The 17,949-nt window shown below is 38.2% G+C and overlaps 1 protein-coding gene across 2 annotated transcripts in view; it reads right to left on the bottom strand.

Moving 5' to 3' along the window:
• Nucleotides 1-17,949, bottom strand: part of RANBP17 (RAN binding protein 17) — a 227,276-nt gene that overhangs the window by 169,563 nt on the left and 39,764 nt on the right. For both annotated transcript variants that reach the window (XM_063315799.1, XM_063315806.1), the window contains exons 13-14: nucleotides 9,264-9,369; nucleotides 4,597-4,732 (exon numbers count right to left, since the gene is read on the bottom strand). In XM_063315799.1, coding sequence (XP_063171869.1) covers nucleotides 4,597-4,732; nucleotides 9,264-9,369 — 242 coding nt within the window. The remainder of the gene's footprint in view (nucleotides 1-4,596; nucleotides 4,733-9,263; nucleotides 9,370-17,949) is intronic.

Raw genomic sequence — 17,949 nt, forward strand, 5'->3', positions numbered from 1 at the left:
AAATTTCAGACATTGAGTTTTTTGAGGGTGGGGGTGAAAGTTAATCAATTTGTTGAGACTGTGTAAACATAATATACTGATCACAAGTTACCAAACTTTTTAGCTTAGTATGTCATGTGTATCCAACCTGTGTGGTTAGTTTGCTGTATGGTTGAGCTGTTGCGCACATCCGGAAGACCAGGGTAAGTAAACTAAGGTTTACATTCACACCTAAAAAGTGATCACTTCCCCTTCAATTAACTGAAGATCAGAGAACCCAGCCCACAAGTCTTCCCCATCCAGTCTAAGGTGTTTTCTCCAAGAACACACCCTTCTCAATCACTTAAATGAAACTCATCCACTGACTTGGGGAACTACTGTCACCTTTCCTGACTAGGAGATCAGAAGCGACAAAACAGAGCCACCATCTGAAGGCACCCTGGTAATCAGTCCAAACCCACAGATTCTCTTCTTTCCTGGTGGGAAGCAAAGGCAAGAATGACACTCAGTACACAATATAGCCACTCTTTGTTTAGCGACTATCTTGGTTAGTGACCATTCACAAATACGATAGTAATAGAAAAATTCATTTTCTGTCCAATGCATGTATTTAGGACCAAATGTTGTGCACCTGACAACAAAAGCCTTCAGTATGAAACTGATTAAGGTCTGGTCAGTTTCAGGCAAAAGCAGGAGAGTTGTAATCAACTAATTAAGGTCACTTAGCTGAGCTTGTTGACTTGTGGCTAGCACCTTTTAGGGAAGCACTGTATTGCAGAGAAAAGCAGCTCAGAGATAGCTTGTTTGAGCGAACTGTCTGCCTTGTGAGGGGGCGAAAAAAGGGGAAAAAATGGGTCAGGCACAGGACACTCTAGGAGATAACTTTGTCTGAATGAGATGGCAGCAACCAGTGATCTTCACAGTGCTTCTCTCAGTTGTTTGCTTAGCAACCATTTCACTTAATGACAAAGTTGCTGGAATGGATTGCGGTCGCTAAATGAGGAGAGGGTAACTTTTAAACTGCTGGCTTAAGTTGCATGACTGCTTCTTATCATTCAGTTTCATCTGCAATAAAGATTCTAATCTAGTTATGTCTGAAAGTCTTCTGCCAAGTCAAGTCATGTGCTGAATAAAGGGATTAAGTGACTGGAAAACTGTGATTTACTGCTGAATCCTGTTGTGAAGCCTGGCAATTTTAGAATAATGACTGGATCACAACACTTGAAACTATAGTGCAGAAGCTATAATCAAAGCCTTTTGCAGTGGGATAGCAACAGGTCTTAACTAATAGTTAATTATTTCATAAATGTAATTAAAATGTGATCTACCCCAACACATAATACTTTTCCAGATTTACAGCAAGGTTAACACATATACAATAATACTTCTCACTAGTACAAGAAAATGATTTTATATTCGACTCAGCAATATGGTGGTGATGTAATAGATTAAACTAACATGCAAAGGACTGGAAGTGCTTATTGCTGCATATCATTGGTACCTCATAATCTTATAACTATAAAATGACAAATGTAAATATCTTCTCTCCACTGTTAATATTCTAGAGTATTTCTTCAGTAACCTTGCCAGGTCATTTATGCACTGCATAAAAGATAAGGCAATTAAATGGAAGGATAAACTCGGTGCACTGAAGAGAGAAATCCATTCAATGGGGTATATTTGATTCCTCCCTTCTCTTTTTCAGGAAAAACTACTTGGGGAGCAAATTATGTTGAAATGCAATCCTATAAACATCGTTACAAACCATGGCAATACAAGTGTGTAACACACAGAACAGAGGGAGACATTTTAGACTAGAGCTTCTAATAGTTGCCTACTGCTTGTATTTCCTCCAGAGAATATAATAATGATATTAAATAAAATATATAAAAAGCATATCTGGTTTCAATAGAATAAAATGCAGAAGTTTTACAAATTAAAGATCTACTTTAAGAATCAAGCATATGTACTGCAGGATGACAATATCCATTTAGATATTTGGGCAGAACTTCTCATGGGAACAATGGGAGTCAAAAAACAGATGTTTTGACTAAATCCCATTGCATGATTGCAAATTGAACACTGCAACATATATGTAACATTTAAGTATTTCTTACAGCCATTAAGTAACCCAAATTTGGAGTATAACTAATCATATACATAAACTTTAGGGTTCTCAACATGGTGCCCATGGGCACCGATGTGTCCAAGATATTTGCTTTGGTGCCTACCTGGCTCTTGTCTCATTTTATTTTTCAGAAAATTTAAAAAAAAAAAGGAAGCTGGCATGCTGCAAAGCAAAGCTTCAGCATCCAAGATCATCTTTATCTCCAACGATGCCTTAAAAAAATCAATTAATAAAAAATCAATTAATGAAAAATCAGCTTTCTTAGGCAATAAGAATGATGGGCAGTTGATCCCACTCTATTATTTTGCACTATGCTCATCTGCCAGGTTAAAGGTAAGTAGAAGATATTATTCTGTATGAGGAGTAAATCAGTGAGATATCAGGTAGAATTCTAGTGAATTAGCATTTTGTTAAACTGATTATATTCTCCAGTCATTTTCCGAATAGACAAAGCCCACAGTAACCACACTCATACATTCCCAAAATTCCAAATGTACCAAAACATCTGAGGACCCCTGAGACTAAGAAGTTTTGTTATAAATGCCTAAGTTCATTTAAGAATTCCCTACAGTATTTCAACATAGCTGTAAAAAAGGAAGTTATCAATGGATCTTTCCACTAATTTAAGGTATCTAAGGGCCACATAAATGGTTGTTATCTTAACTAGAGCCATTTTTACATCAATCTGAATTTCTACTTCCAAGGATAAACCCTGATCAATACAAGTAAATATACACAGGTGATTTGTGCAAAAGGATTTACTGCAGGGATATAATGCCCTCTGCTGCTACAAATGCTGCTACAGCAGGAGGGAAAATGAAGATGTAACTACCTTTTTAAAAAAATATGTTTTGCTCACAAGCAGACACCTAAGCTATAGGATGAAGATATTCCATTGGTACATTAAAAGAAAAATTAATTTCAAAATATTTAGAGCCTAGACAGAGTAGAACCTATGTTCTGGGCTTGTTTACTGCCCCACCATGATCCCATTTCTGATGTCTGCCAGATTTAAATTACCATGGTAGATTTATAAACAAGCTTTTTGTTCATTTCACTGTAAAATTCATATTAAACTTATTTACATAATGGATCCAATGCTGTTCTATATAAGGAACCCTATGGCATAAAATACCAAGCTGAGCCTCTGAATGTCAATTGTTCAGGTACCTCAGCACAAACTGTCCTTATGCCTTGTTTGTAAGTTTGCCTGGCTGCCTACTTTGAACAGGATCCTGGACTAGATGGGCTTCTGTTCTCATCCAGCACAGCTCTTCTTACACCTAGAGAGTATTAGCCATGAAGGAAAAGTCTTCCTGAAGCTACTTCCTGCAATTATCCTTGTTTCCCTATAATATTCATTGGTATACTTCCTTTTCAGTCACAGAGGCCAATGGTATGTCTGTAAAGTGACCAGCTCTGCAAATGATCCAAAACCCACCCACCTAGAATGGATCCCACTATCACCAATAATATCAAGGGAGTCACAGCAGGCATATCAGGGATCCTTTACACAAACCAATGTGAAAAGAATTCCCTGAAAGGGAAACATCAAAACACCACACATTAGACTGAAGGGACCTACAATTTTCTTCATTCCAACAATGCCAATGTGACTACCACCATTCTCCTATTTATTTTCCCTTCCCCCTAAGAATATGGTCATCCACACAACAGGGGAATAAAAGCCTTGAAACTAGTCTGCCTGCCAGAAATCCTAATTACTATACCAGATAAGTAAAAAACAAAGTCTTTTATCAATTGCTAAAGATTTGTTTGATAAAGGCTTGCTTGAAGCACAAACAAAATTCTTTCAGTATTTCTCAGGAACAGCTGATGAGCTTTTTCGTATTATGTGTGTCCCCTAAAGTTAGAGTGAATTAATGGCATTTTTCTTAAAGAATGTATCTTGCTCATCCCCTTCTCTATTCAAAATGCAGAAAAAGCCAAATAATGTGTGAGATACAGTAAAAGCACATAAATGAGTAACTGTCAAACAGACAGAACTATTAAAATAATAAATCTTGCATATCCAGCTGTGACACATAATACTATATACTAAACCTGTTAAATGCTTGAAATAAAAGAAAAAATGTAATGAAATCTCAAACTGTTTAATGAATACAACTGATGAAAACCTTACATACAGCACACCAAAATGAACTTGACTGCAAAGATAAAAAACATCACTCAAACATCCACAGGCTAGACATAATAGCTCAGCATTCTGTTCTATGAACAGCAGCTTCTGTGTTTACAAAACATTCCTTCATTCAAAGAGCTTTTACATTCTTTTCAATGAACTAAGCAGATCTTGTTCTGTAAGTACAGACTATCTCCTTCTGAAAGTACTAGGACTCCTCATGAGTGTAAAAGCACATGCAGAGCTCTGGACTAGGACTAACCTCTATGAGCTGCTTTACAATGCGCATGTTTGTAAACGGACTGATTAAAATAAAGCTGCGTAAGTAGCTAGGAAAAGCACCTACTTTTGATGTACGTTGAAGCTGATCTCCTACGTATGTTTTACGGAACTGATCCAAAAACCAGAGTATTGCAAGTTCCACTTTCTCATTGCTAGAGCGTGGTAACTGGGCATCCATCAAGGAAATCAGCTGAAAGACTCTGAAATAAGTGAAGATCAGTAAGGTTTTGTTTACCCTTGATACTCTTCAAAACAGAACAAAAAAAACTGCTGACATTTCACTGAACATTAAATATGACTTCTTCATGCACTCTACCAAAAGTAATTTATCTATCCATCCATCCATCCAATTTATATAGCCACCAGAGTGACTCTGAAAACATAGAATTAAAACAATAAAAACCAACAATCAATAATAACAAAGCTAAAATAAAACATACCTTCAGAGCCGCCAAATCCAACAAGCACTACCCAAGATGGGAACATCTAACTATCTGGCCAAAATGCCCAGAGATAAAACAAGTTTTTAATGCATTTTGAAAAGCTAACATGGTTGGGCCAGTTGAATTTCAGGGAGAGATTATTCCCAAGGACAGGTGCTCTGAAAGAAAAGGCATGTTTTCTAAGTCCCACCAGATGACACTGATAGAAGGGAGGGACCTGGAATGTGCCCAGCCTGGAAGGGCATATGAACAGGTCAACATAACCAAAAGCAGACAGCCCCACAACAGCCCAGTCCTATGCCATGTAGGTCTTTATAAGTGATAACCAGCATTTTAAACTGCACCTGGAAGCTACTGGGAACCAATGCAGCTCATAAAGTAGTAGTGTTATAAGGACGTAATGTAATACATAACCATCTGTGCTGCTATGTTCTGGACCAACTGCAGCTTCTGGGTGATCTTGGCAGCCCCATATACAGTGCATCGCCTAAGCCATGAGCGGCCATAAGCAGGACTTCCCACACCTTGACATCACTTGTTTGACCAAGGGCAGAGATGCACAATTGAGTATCATCAGCATATTAATGATATTTCTATCACCTTTTTTAGAAGAGAGGTGATTGGGAAATTGACTTGGTTGAGATATTCAGAGTTGCTAACTTTTGCGGAAGGAGAACCCAAACTTAAGGGGAACAATTACAATTTAATTTGGATAAAAAGACTTATAATTTTGTTAATGAAAAAACTCAGTTTGAAGTGGACTTATATACTAATGATGAGCATGTTATTACTAAGATGTACAAATTGTTATTGCAAATCAATTTGGAAGATGAATACGTTAAAGACTGTATGATCAAATGGGCAAAGAATTTTGGTTATAGTATTACGTTTGATCAATGGAAGAATATGTGGAACAAAGGTTTGAAACTTACATTGAATTACAATTTGAAAGAGAATTTTATAAAATGATTTATCGTTGGTATTTAACACTCGATAAATTGTCAAAGATGTATAAAGGGGTATCAAATGTGTGTTGGAAATGCTCTCAAGGTGAAGGTGCTTTTTATCACCTTTGGTGGACTTGTGGGAAAGCTAAGAAATATTGGGAGCAAATATGTATTATAACCAAAACATTCTTAAAATGAATATACAACTAAAACCAGAACTTTTTCTTTTGGGCTTGATGGACAACAATTTGAAAAAAAAAATTGTTGGAACTTTGTTTCTGTATAAGACTTTTATAGGTGCGAAGATGGAAAGATATACAAATTCCCACAGTGGAAGAATGGTTGGTGAAATTATTGGAATTGGCAGAGATGGCAAAACTGACAGCATTGATAAGAGAAACACTGTGACTGGACTTGTTTCTGTGTGGAAATGGCTTCCAGACTATTTGCTTATATCTGAAAAAAATGAAGTTTTGATTTTGGGTTTTGATGATTAAATTGTTACTGTTTATAGAAATAATGTTTATTGAGGTTTAGTTTAGAGTAAGAGATTAAGGTATTATATATTTGTATTCATATCTGCGTTGGAGAAGGTTGGAAGTCACTTTCTTTGTATTTCTTTCTATGTATTTCTGCTTTTTTTTTAGTTTGCCTTTTTTCTTTCAGTTCTTTCTTCAAGCTTTTCTGTACTTTGTATTTTACCTCTATTTTGAAACTTTAACAAAGTCTTTATAAAAAAGCATGTTAATGATATTTCACCCCATGCCAATGAGTATCTCCCCCAGCAGCTTTGTGTAGATGTTAAACAAAAGTGGGGAGAGAGTGGGGCCCTGAGGCTCCCTACTGAGTAGGAACCTAGGGCTAGACTGCTTCCCTTTCACCAGCTGGAACTGACTATGGAGGAAGAACCACCACTGTAACACCACTCCCAACCCCTGGAGCCAGTCCAGAAGGGTACATGATAGATGGTATCAAAAGCCACTGAAAGGTTGAGGAGGGCCAGGATGGACGCACTGCCCCCCTCCTAAACCTGTCATAGGTCACTGACCAGCGGGACTAATGCTGTCTCAGTACTATGTCCCAGTTTCAGGCCCTTCAAGGTAGACTAGATTCGGAAACCAAAGTTATGAATGCTAATACTACTTTTATTATAAGGCTACAGTAACAGAATCTTGCAAGTCTGAATGTGCCTCCCCCCACCACATCTTCAAGAGAACTACAGAGGGTCAAGTCTGAGACCTTCCTGAAATTACATTTCTGCCTTGGACTCAAATTTCTTTTGTCTGACTGTTGTCTTGGTTGCAGCTCTCCTCCTGTTACTCAAGGTTATTCTTACTGCCTATTACACCCAGCATGAAAGAAATCCAATAACCCACTTCTTCCAGGGCCTTCTGGAGTTCCAAGCTGACCACCCTCTCAACATCTTCCCTGAAAAGGGAAGGTTCAAAACAGAACAAAAATTGCCCAGTTCAGTTAGATCCAGAAATGTCTTCTTGAGGAGAGGGTGGCAACATTTCCTTAAGTGTCAGCAGAATCATACCCTCCCTCAAGGATATATTTACCACCTCTTAAATCCAAGTACACAGCCTCTCCCTGGAAGCCTTGATTAACCAGGAGGGACACGGCTCATGAATATGTCACCCTAACAGTCCCCAAAACCATGTCCAGTTAGTCCTCAAGACTAACCAGCTCAGACTTATCCCAGTTAAAAAGGTTAGATCATGCCTCAATCATCACCATAGGACTTGCACAACTGTGGTCCAATTATTGCCTACTTAACGTTACTGTGTTACCCATTGTGACATTCAATTGTCAACTACCCTCCTAGCCTTCTGGAAGGCTTTGAAGAGCTGACTCTTCCCACAAGCGTTGGGGTAGAGAGGCTGCAGCCCAGTACAGCTGAATGTGGATGTGTGGGAGAGTGCTGCTTTTTGGATGCCAGGAGTTCCTGTTGTGATTTTTATAGTTTTTATGTTTTTACTGTTGTTTAGTGAGCTGCCCAGGGTTATAGTACATAAGATGGGTGGCTATATAAGTATTTTAAATAAATAAACAAATCCACTTCCTTTTATATGAATTACTTCTGGCACATTTTTTCTCCAAGAGAAAAAGGCATAAACTATCATCAGATAATACTATTCAAGGTGCTGATGGGGGAATCATCTATCCCCTTGTTTTCAAGAGGGCACAATACAAAAACACTACTTCCTAGTGGAGAAAGGATTTCTTCTATACATTCGAACACTGGATGGTTTCATCTCTGGCCAGTTACTATGCTTCCTATTACCTATGTTCTCAACTGTGAGTTCCTCAGAGCAAGATCTTTGATCTAGGTATTTCTAGGCTTTACAACAATCTCTGCAGTACAACAAAATGCAAAATAATGTTTCCTTTGTTTTAGCAACAGGAAAAATCCTTTACTCATCTAGGAGGGTCAGATTATCTTTCCACATTAAAAAAAAACTAACCAAAAACACCTGAGTTTTTGTTCACAGCTGCAAACCTAACACCAGAGGACCATCACAAAACTCAGTTTGACTATCACATTGAAAGCAAGAAGCCTGAAATCTGCAGAAGAGAATACAGCATTTTCTAATTAGCAAAGAGGTATTCCCTTTGTTTTCAGACTACCTCTGCAACATCACTTCAGATTTCTTGTCAGTACTATTGTTCATAAACTCTTACACAAATGAAAAAAAGAACATTCTGTCAGGGACATGAGGCTTGAAGAGGAAATATCATATTATAATGCAAGGATGCCTAGTTCCTCTTCACTTAATGATTGAGTTGCTGGTCCCAGTTCTGCTAGTTAAACGAGGACTACCTGTATAAGCATTCCGTTAAAGCCACTTTGAATCACTTCACCAACATTATGCAGTGATGGACAGTTATTTAACCAATTTGAGATTTTAAAAGAATTACTCCAGGAAGAACAGATACAATGTTCAAGTACCTCCGTTACTGAATGCTGGGAGCTAACAAAGAAAACCTATTATATCATGTGCTCTGCTGGTTTCTCAGTTTGGCCATTGTCACAGATATAACTGTAGATCCATCAAGGAAATTCTTTCCTTCTTAAAGTGAAACTGTATCTCAATGCCACCATTCACAGTTTGCTCAATCATGAACTCAGCTCCTCTTCCTCGAGGCCAGGTGATCTTAAGCAACATATTGTTTGAAAATCCATTCTCAGTAGAGTCTGTATTGGGGCTTGTTAGCAAAATTTCTTACCTCCCAAAAATAATGTTTAAAAACTATTTAGCCATCCTGTAAAAATATGATTTTATTCAAAGGTACTTATGGTTGTGACACACATATTTATTCTATTAACAGACACTCACCGGCAGGATAATTCACCATCCATAGCATCATGTTCATCAGTACTAGTATAAGTTAATCTTCCTCCTACAACAGTTCCAACAAGATAGACAAGCCATGCCAAGCATCCTGGAATGCAGGGAGAATGAAGGCAGGAGGAAAATAACAGAAAAATATATTATATTTTCATAAAGTATTTGAACTTGCTGTGAATTCTAATGTTTACTAAGAAATTATGTAAAAAGAAGAAAATCAGGTAATTTTCTGAGGCCCTTTGGTGATACTCATGGGAAACAAGGATGGGGTAATTTTGAAATTTACTCATCAAGATGTTGTTATCCTCTATTATGTTACACTGGACTATTAAAATAATTATTGCTAACCATTAACATTCACCAAGTTTCTGATATTTCTCATATTCTTTAGATAAGACTTTAATTCCAGGGTTGTGATTTTATTTGTTAAAAACTGATATAAGTATTATGTAATTTAGTTTCATGACTATATGCTAACTAACGGTCTTATGCAACAGATTTTAAAAATTGCTGTTGTTTCTGGCATTTTTTTTTTTTCAGATTTAGCCTTCAAAGAGGGGATTTACTTGTGGGGGGGGGGAAGTACCACCTCATCTTCTCGTAGTCTGGTTTCCTGCCTGATTGTGAGAGGAAGAACCTCCATACCTCCAACAAGTAATCCTTTCCTGAAAAACAATGGAAGAATACCTCCCTCTTGGTCCTGTCAGGTGTTTTTGGGATGTGAAAATCCATCAATTCAATTTTTTTATGTCTTACAGAACTGGACAAATACTTGTCTCCCTCCTAAAATTTGTTATGTGGCCACTGAAAAGCATACTTGATTTTTCTTCTCAAGACTGTATCTTCCTCATATTTAATTTGTGATCAAAATACCAATACATATGTCCAGCTTTACTTACTACAATGCACTTGCTTTGACTACTGCATTATGGATCTCTTGACAAATGCTGGAAGGTGCATTCATAGTCAAGCTACTCTAATGATTACCCATTAGCCTTTAACATGCTTCCCATCAAAGGTATTCACAGGTATCAATGCTTTCATTAAAATAACAATAGTAGCAACACGCTGTCATTACGCAATCTACATGCATATGATATCACAATGAACATACAAAAGGGGTGGAGTTTGTTGCACAGTTTTCATCAATTGCTCCTTTGGCTCCCTCCCCACATGGACACCTTGGCTTGCAACCCAATAATTAAGTGGATCATCTCTGCATACAAGACCATGCTGTGAGGTTTCAACCAGCGTCATGTTCACTGTTTCAGTGTATTTCAAACATCGTAACGTTTCTCATGCCATGGCGCTGACGCGCATTTCTGTTTGGGAGGGAGCTGCTGTGAGACCTTGTACCAAGTTCTGTATGTGGAATCAGGACAATGGAATGTGTTTGGGTTATGTGCTCTGTTCAAGGCCTTTTCCCGCAGGCCATCAGAAACCGTTAGGAGCACCTGTGGTTGTGGACTTGAGAAGATTCTAAGGGGGGAGGGATTTTGTTTGCACCGAGGGTTTTTAGTTTGAATTTACCCGTGTTTTTACCATTCTCAGTTTTCTTTGTGATCCTGCATGCTGTTCTTTAATAAATCAGGTATCTTTGAATTCTTACTTATGAGTCTGATGGTGTTTTAGAATAGGCAATCATTACAACCAGTCTCTGACTCAGAAAACTCTTTGAGTCAGAAGGGGAAACAGAAACTTACGAGGCAGAAACCAGGAAAGCAAAACCCAGAAATGACTCAAGCAGCGCGGGAGAAGTTACAGACGCTGACTGGCCAGTCTTCGGAGGAGGATTTGAATCCTCCAATCAGCGCAAGCGAAAGATGTGCAGAAAAGCACACAAAGGAGAAGGCAGCCTGATTGGTTGCAGAAGGGAATAGGCACGCAAAGGATCGACATAAAAAGCAGATGCACGAAGAGCAAGCTGCTGGAGACAACCGATCCTTTGAGCTCGCAGCCCCAGCGGAAGAGTCCTCACCAGCGTCGGAAATGTCGTCTGTAGCCGGAGGGGAATCAGCGCCTGTGTTTCCTACCGAAGAGGACCTGTATCCTGCAACTGCTGCCATAGAGGATCTTCTTCCTGCCAAATCCAGCAACCACAGCCTTGCGTCCAGCTTCGGACCTCACTGCCGCCATTCTGCACATTCCAGGTGCGCTTCCAGTCTTGCTTCAAGCTTCCAGCCTTGTCCAGAATCTTCAGTCTAGTTTCGTCGTACTCTAAGCCCCCAGCCTTGCCCAGGATCTCCAGTTCCGTTTTATCGTACTTCCAGTTTCCAGCCTTGTCCAGAGCCTCCAGTCCAGTTTCATTGTACTTCTAACCTCCAGTCTTGTGCAGGATCTCCAGTCCGGTCTAGCCATGTTTCGGTTGCCCAACACTGTTCAGAAACTTTAGACCTCTCTTGTTGTGATCTGGGTTCTCAACCTTGCCTAGAACCTGTAGTCCAGTCCAGTCGTGTTTCAAGCTCTCTGCCTAGTCAAGAACCTCCAGTCTAGCCTAGTCGCGTGCCAAGCTTCCAGCCTAGCCCAGAGTCTTCAGCCAAGTCGTCTTGTTTCGAGTTATCAGCCTTGTTCTGAGTCTTCAGCCCAGTGTACCCAGTCCAGCCTGGGTCTCCCAGTTCAGTCCAGCCCTGCCTCTAGAGCCAAGCCTTGCCCAGTGGTTCCAGTTTGATCTCGCCTAGCTTCCAGGAGCTAGCCTAGTTCGGGTGGTGTTCCAGATTGTGGACAATTGTCTCCAGTTCCAGTTGTGCCATGTGCCCTAGCTTCTTCCAGTTCCACAGCTCTGGTCAGTGAACCCTGCTTAGCTGTTTTGCCACAGTCTCCTCCTGCGACCTTGCCACTACTCCTGTTGTTGCCCGGGTGGTCTTGATCAGAACCAGCCTATCTCTTGACCACAAGGACTTATTTATTGTAAATAGTTGTTTTAATAAAGAGTGGTTTTGATAATAAACTTGTCTGGCCGCCTCATAGTCTCAACAGGACACACACTTCAGTTGAACTCTGATGTAAGGATGAGTTCAGCAGCTATACCTATTGATCTGATTCAAGGGTTCTTAAACTGTGGATCTAAGTAACTGAGATAATAATTCACTAAATTTTAAACAAAGTGCCTCAGGCATGTAGTTCTGCTTATTAGTAAGCTTACAAATTTGTTCTCCACTTGTTTTCTCTTCTTAGCCGAGGCACAAGAGTTCTATAAACCATAGAACTATAATACCAACAATACTGCATTATTTGAATTATTACTTATGGCACAGAACGTTATTTTGACATGGCCTTTTATTATACTCATCTATTTTAAAAACGATTAATTTATCCATTAAAATCATTATTATGTTTAAAAGTCAATGAAATTTTATAATACGCATTGATTAAAATGTAGTTTTGTGGACTGGATTTTTAATGGAATTCAAATGAACACAACTCTCATTTTTGCAGGGTATAACCTTTTCATCATATGACAAATTATTCTTGGATACTGGCAATTCATTCATATTGACCATCAGCAACTGAGTTTGGCTTTTCAGAAATATTCGTATGTCTAATATATCTGTAGATTTTGGAGTGTATGTAAAAGCACACGAGAAGTTCAGCATTTTATCCATTATTTTAAATTTCTAGCCTTTCAGAATGGGTGATATGAGAACAGCTAAAGTGGATTAATCTACCAATAGTGCTAAGTAGGTCTAAGACAAGAAAACATTCTGGAATTTTCATATCTGTTGGTTTCACAGGTATATTTTCCTTTTAAAAGTGGGGGGAAATGGCCTCAATGTGCTGCCTGCTGAGAGTATAAAGGCAAGCAAGATAAAATGACATTTGGAAACAAGTTATGCAAAACACTTTCAGGGTTCTGTCATTTGATTTACAGATTAAAATTTAATTATTAAAAGAAAATGATAGGCTTATTCCAACCCTAATGCCAATGAAATCATTCTTTTTACTCATGAGGGAAGTCTCTCAGAAATTCATTTATCATTTTTGTGATTGTGGAGACATGCAGACAATACATATGTACACTTTTTCTTTGTGCCCTGATCAATGCACATTTGAGGACCTCATGACAGCGTGACAGAACGCAATTAATGTTGCCAGTTTCTGGGCAAGATCTGTTTAACTTTTATATATTTTAACTTTTATATTTTAAATTCTGTTTACAGTATGCTTTATTTTAATTGTGATGCTTCTGACACGAATAAATGGATGATTTCAACAACTGATTAGTTTGATGTAGTTTAAATATTTTTGTGATTATTACTGCTTTATTATTAACCCCACTGAGCTACTGACAAAAGCCTAGAAATATTTTAAACAAAGCAAAATAAAAGTAAAATATTCAGAATTCAGCACTTTTAAAATCTAATATCTAATATAACAAACAATAATATGAAATTAGGCATTTGCTTTATTGCCAACAAACATTGCTATCAGATGCTCAGAAACTCAGTATTTCACCAGTAACAATTTCAGAATTTCACCATATCTGAATGTATGAATACTGCAAGACTGAAATTGAGAAAGCCATAACATGGATTGATAACCACCTCAAAAATTTATCATTAAACTCAAAAGTACTTCTGTCAGCACAAAGAGTATTTTACTAATAATCTTGAGTTGGTCCCTATACACAGAAAATAAAATTCATTTTCCTTCGCATTTGTGCTTACTTCCTTGCTCAAAATATTCAGTACTGTTCTTTTCCAGCTGCTAAAGGAGAATATTTTTTCTTTACCAAAATAATTATTGCAGCAATAATCTGTAATTATGTTTTATAACAGCAATAATCCCAAAGAAATCAGTCATTACCATAGATCACAAGTAATCGTTAACTACTGTTAATGACCCATTTCTTGGGGATTATTGTTTTAGCAAACCATGACTGCATCACAATCGATACAAAGAGCAAGACAATATAATAAAATGAGGTCTTAATATTATATTAACTTATTTTGGAACATTAAAAGCCATTAAACATCTAAATTAAAGTGTGCATAACTAGGGGAGGTAACATTTATTGTTCTGGGCTAACAGAAATGTTTAGTCCACAGAAAAGAAACCGAATATTACATAAAGACTAGCAGAAATATCAAGCAATGTCAAAATTATTTCTAATAGTAATTCAAAATCACTGACTTCTTTTCTGAAAAAAGGCTAGGCTCTGGCCACACAATTTTTGGGCATAAGATATTCAGAATCTTTAATTTACTTAAAGAACTAAATGAATATCATCCTGGAAAGATGTGTCTTCATTTTAATTATCATCATAATCCCTTCTATATTGCTTTATGAACATTAAAATCACTCTGCGTACATTAGCTCTAAATTCCTTACAACTCTTGTAAATTAGGTTAGTTTTATTATCCTCATAATGTACACGGAGGAGGGATGGGGAGGCCAAGGCAGTATCTTTCAAATGGGTCCCTAATAAAGGTACAAATGCATGTTTAGCACAATAGCACTATTCCTGGGTGACTAAAAGCACACAGTCACTAGGAGAAAACATGTTTTCCTTTCTTTTATTGTAGCATGCAGAACATAAGTGTGTTTCTCTTGTAATACTTCTGTTAGCTTAAGGCTCTCTCTTACGGTCAGGCCTGCCCCACCCAGCCTGGGATGAAGCAGCCTTTACCTATTACTTGCTGCCACCACTTTTGTTGTTGTTGAAATATCTACTGCTTTTCTCCTTATGTCATTTTTAAATGGAAAGGAACAGTTAAATCTAAAACATTCTTCATAATAAAACTAATTTTATATTACTATGTTAAGCCTGTCAGTACACTGCATTATCTCCAAGTTGGTGGAGTTAGGGAACCCTGGGTTGGCTTTCAAATAAAGTCTCGATTAAAGATACTAGCTTGAAGAGAATAGCATGATCATGCTAGTGGTAAAGTTGGACTTTTGTTGCACTTGTGGCATATCAGCCAAAATGTGCCAAAGCTGACTAGAACTGTTCTTACCTCTAGAAGGGAATGCTGTATGAGCATGAGTGCAAAAACAGCTGGTAATCTAGTCTAAACCTTCTCTTACTAAACAGTGTTATGTGAAAGACTGAACTGAGCAAGGCCATGAGGGCAGCAGAGGTCAGTATCCACGCACCCATCTGGTAATGATCATGTACAAGAGTTATTGCGACATGGAATGTAAAAGGAATAAATGATAAACGAAGGGAAGGGAAGGGAAGGGAAGGGAAAGGAAATTGAGTTAAAAAACGGAATGTAATAAACTTGCTGGGGAAGGTGACGACTGGGGAAGGCAATGGCAAACCACCCTGCTATAGCCTGCCAAAAAAATGTCGCGAAAGCGGCGTCCCCCAAAGGGTCAGACATGACTTGGTGGTTGCACAGGGGATCTTTCACCTTTCACCAATAAGTGTGAAAAGAGATGGTCTGATTTTATGTAGTGGAGTTATACAGGGAAGTGAAAGTTTCATTATGAATGGAAGGGCTAAAATGTATGGCAGAGTTCACTCTCATGTCACTTGGGTTGTTGTGTGTATGAAATTAAGAATCAATTGGATGATGATGGCTGCATGTTAAACACCAGTGCATGGTGATAATGGGAGAATGAGTTTGGGGGCAAATTGTGCAACGTTCTGAATAAATGAGATACAAGGGGAAAAGTATCTATTATTAAGTAACCTGAATGGATGGATGGGTGGAAATGAAAAGAGAATACCAAAAAAGTCCAATTTGTTTCAAATACATATTTAAGCAGAAGTTGATTCATATGTACACATGGAAAACAAGTGAATCACGTGAATAACTGATTTGATCATGAAAAAAGAATTTCTGAAGGTTACAAGAAGAATGAGAGGTTCTGAAGGTAGGACAGATTGTTATTTTGTATTGTCAAGAACCACTTTTGGAGAAAAAATAAATATGGAAGAAAAAGATGTCAACCAAATTGGAGGGAAAGCAGAACATCTGTAAGAAGAGTAAAAAGTATGTTTTATGAAAAAGTATTATAAGACAGATTTTTATATTGCTGTAATCGTTATGACTCTCAGTACAAAAGATAAACTGTCCACACTAATTACTAAAACAAATATAATAAGATCAATAATAAAATGCTCAAAGTGAAACAACATGTAACATTCCTATGTAACTTTCAAAAAACCTCTAGAAGAATTCAGAAGATCCATAAAAGTATGTGGAGTTTATGTGCATGAGTAAATGATAGCTACAAAAATTAAATTTAAAAACGTTGACATATTTGTAATGGAATACTGGAAAAAGTATTTGGATAGGTATGATAATGATATGTTGAAAAGTAGAAGTGACGCAAACGCTGTAAATGTTTGTGGTCAAAAAAAAAAAAGTCATAAATGCTGTGAGGATGTTGAAAAATGGTAAGACTGCAAATGCAGATGGTATTATATGGAGAAACGTTAAAATAAAAATGTAGTTTGCTTATGTCCCTGCAAAGACATTTGACAGAATAACTGAAAAGGTACAAAAGTTAACAATGAGCCAAATTTGGGAAGTATGGCGTGACTTTATTTCAAGCAGACTTGACTTTTACTCTTCAACAAGTTGTGGTTTTTAAGTTATTTATGATTTTTTTAAGAAAAAAGAGCAAACAAGCTAGTAAAAGGGGAAAAAATTGGTACAGAAATGTAGTATCCAAAAGTGGATCAGGGAATTACCAAGATTGTACAGTTAGTGCTCCGTATATCTTCAGGGCAAGCCATCTAACATCACAGTGATCCAAATATACGCCCCAACCACAGATGCTGAAGAAGCTGAAGTAGAGCAGTTCTATGAGGATCTGCAGCACCTACTGGACAACACGCCTAAAAGAGACGTTATTTTCATCACAGGAGACTGGAATGCTAAGGTGGGCAGTCAAATTACACCTGGAATTACAGGTAAGCATGGCCTGGGAGAACAAAACGAAGCAGGACATAGGCTGATAGAATTTTGCCAGGACAACTCACTCTGCATAACAAACACTCTCTTCCAACAACCTAAGAGACGGCTTTATACATGGACTTCACCAGATGGACAACACCAAAATCAGATTGACTACATTCTTTGCAGCCAAAGCTGGCGGACATCTATACAGTCGGTAAAAACAAGACCTGGAGCTGATCGTAGTTCAGATCACGAACTTCTTCTTGCACAATTTAGGATCAGACTAAAGAGATTAGGGAAGACCCACAGATCAGCTAGATATGAGCTCACTAATATTCCTAAGGAATATGCAGTGGAGGTGAAGAATCGATTTAAGGGACTGGACTTAGTAGGTAGGGTCCCGGAAGAACTCTGGACAGAAGTTCGCAACATTGTTCAGGAGGCGGCAACAAAATACATCCCAAAGAAAGAGAAAACCAAGAAGGCAAAATGGCTGTCTGCTGAGACACTAGAAGTAGCCCAAGAAAGAAGGAAAGCAAAAGGCAACAGTGATAGGGGGTAAAAGGTAAAGGTAAAGGTTTCCCTTGACGTAAAGTCCAGTCGTGTCCGACTCTAGGGGGCGGTGCTCATCTCTGTTTCTAAGCCTTAGAGCCGCCGTTGTCCGTAGACACTTTCCGGGTCATGTGGCCAAGCATGACGACACGGAACGCCGTTACCTTCCCGCCGAAGCAGTACCTATTGATCTACTCACATTTGCATGTTTTCGAACTGCTAGGTGAGCAGGAGCTGGGACTAGCAACAGGAGCTCACCCGTTGGGAGATAT

The sequence above is a fragment of the Candoia aspera genome, chromosome 1, assembly GCF_035149785.1.
Source record: "Candoia aspera isolate rCanAsp1 chromosome 1, rCanAsp1.hap2, whole genome shotgun sequence".
NCBI classification, from domain to species: domain Eukaryota; kingdom Metazoa; phylum Chordata; class Lepidosauria; order Squamata; family Boidae; genus Candoia; species Candoia aspera.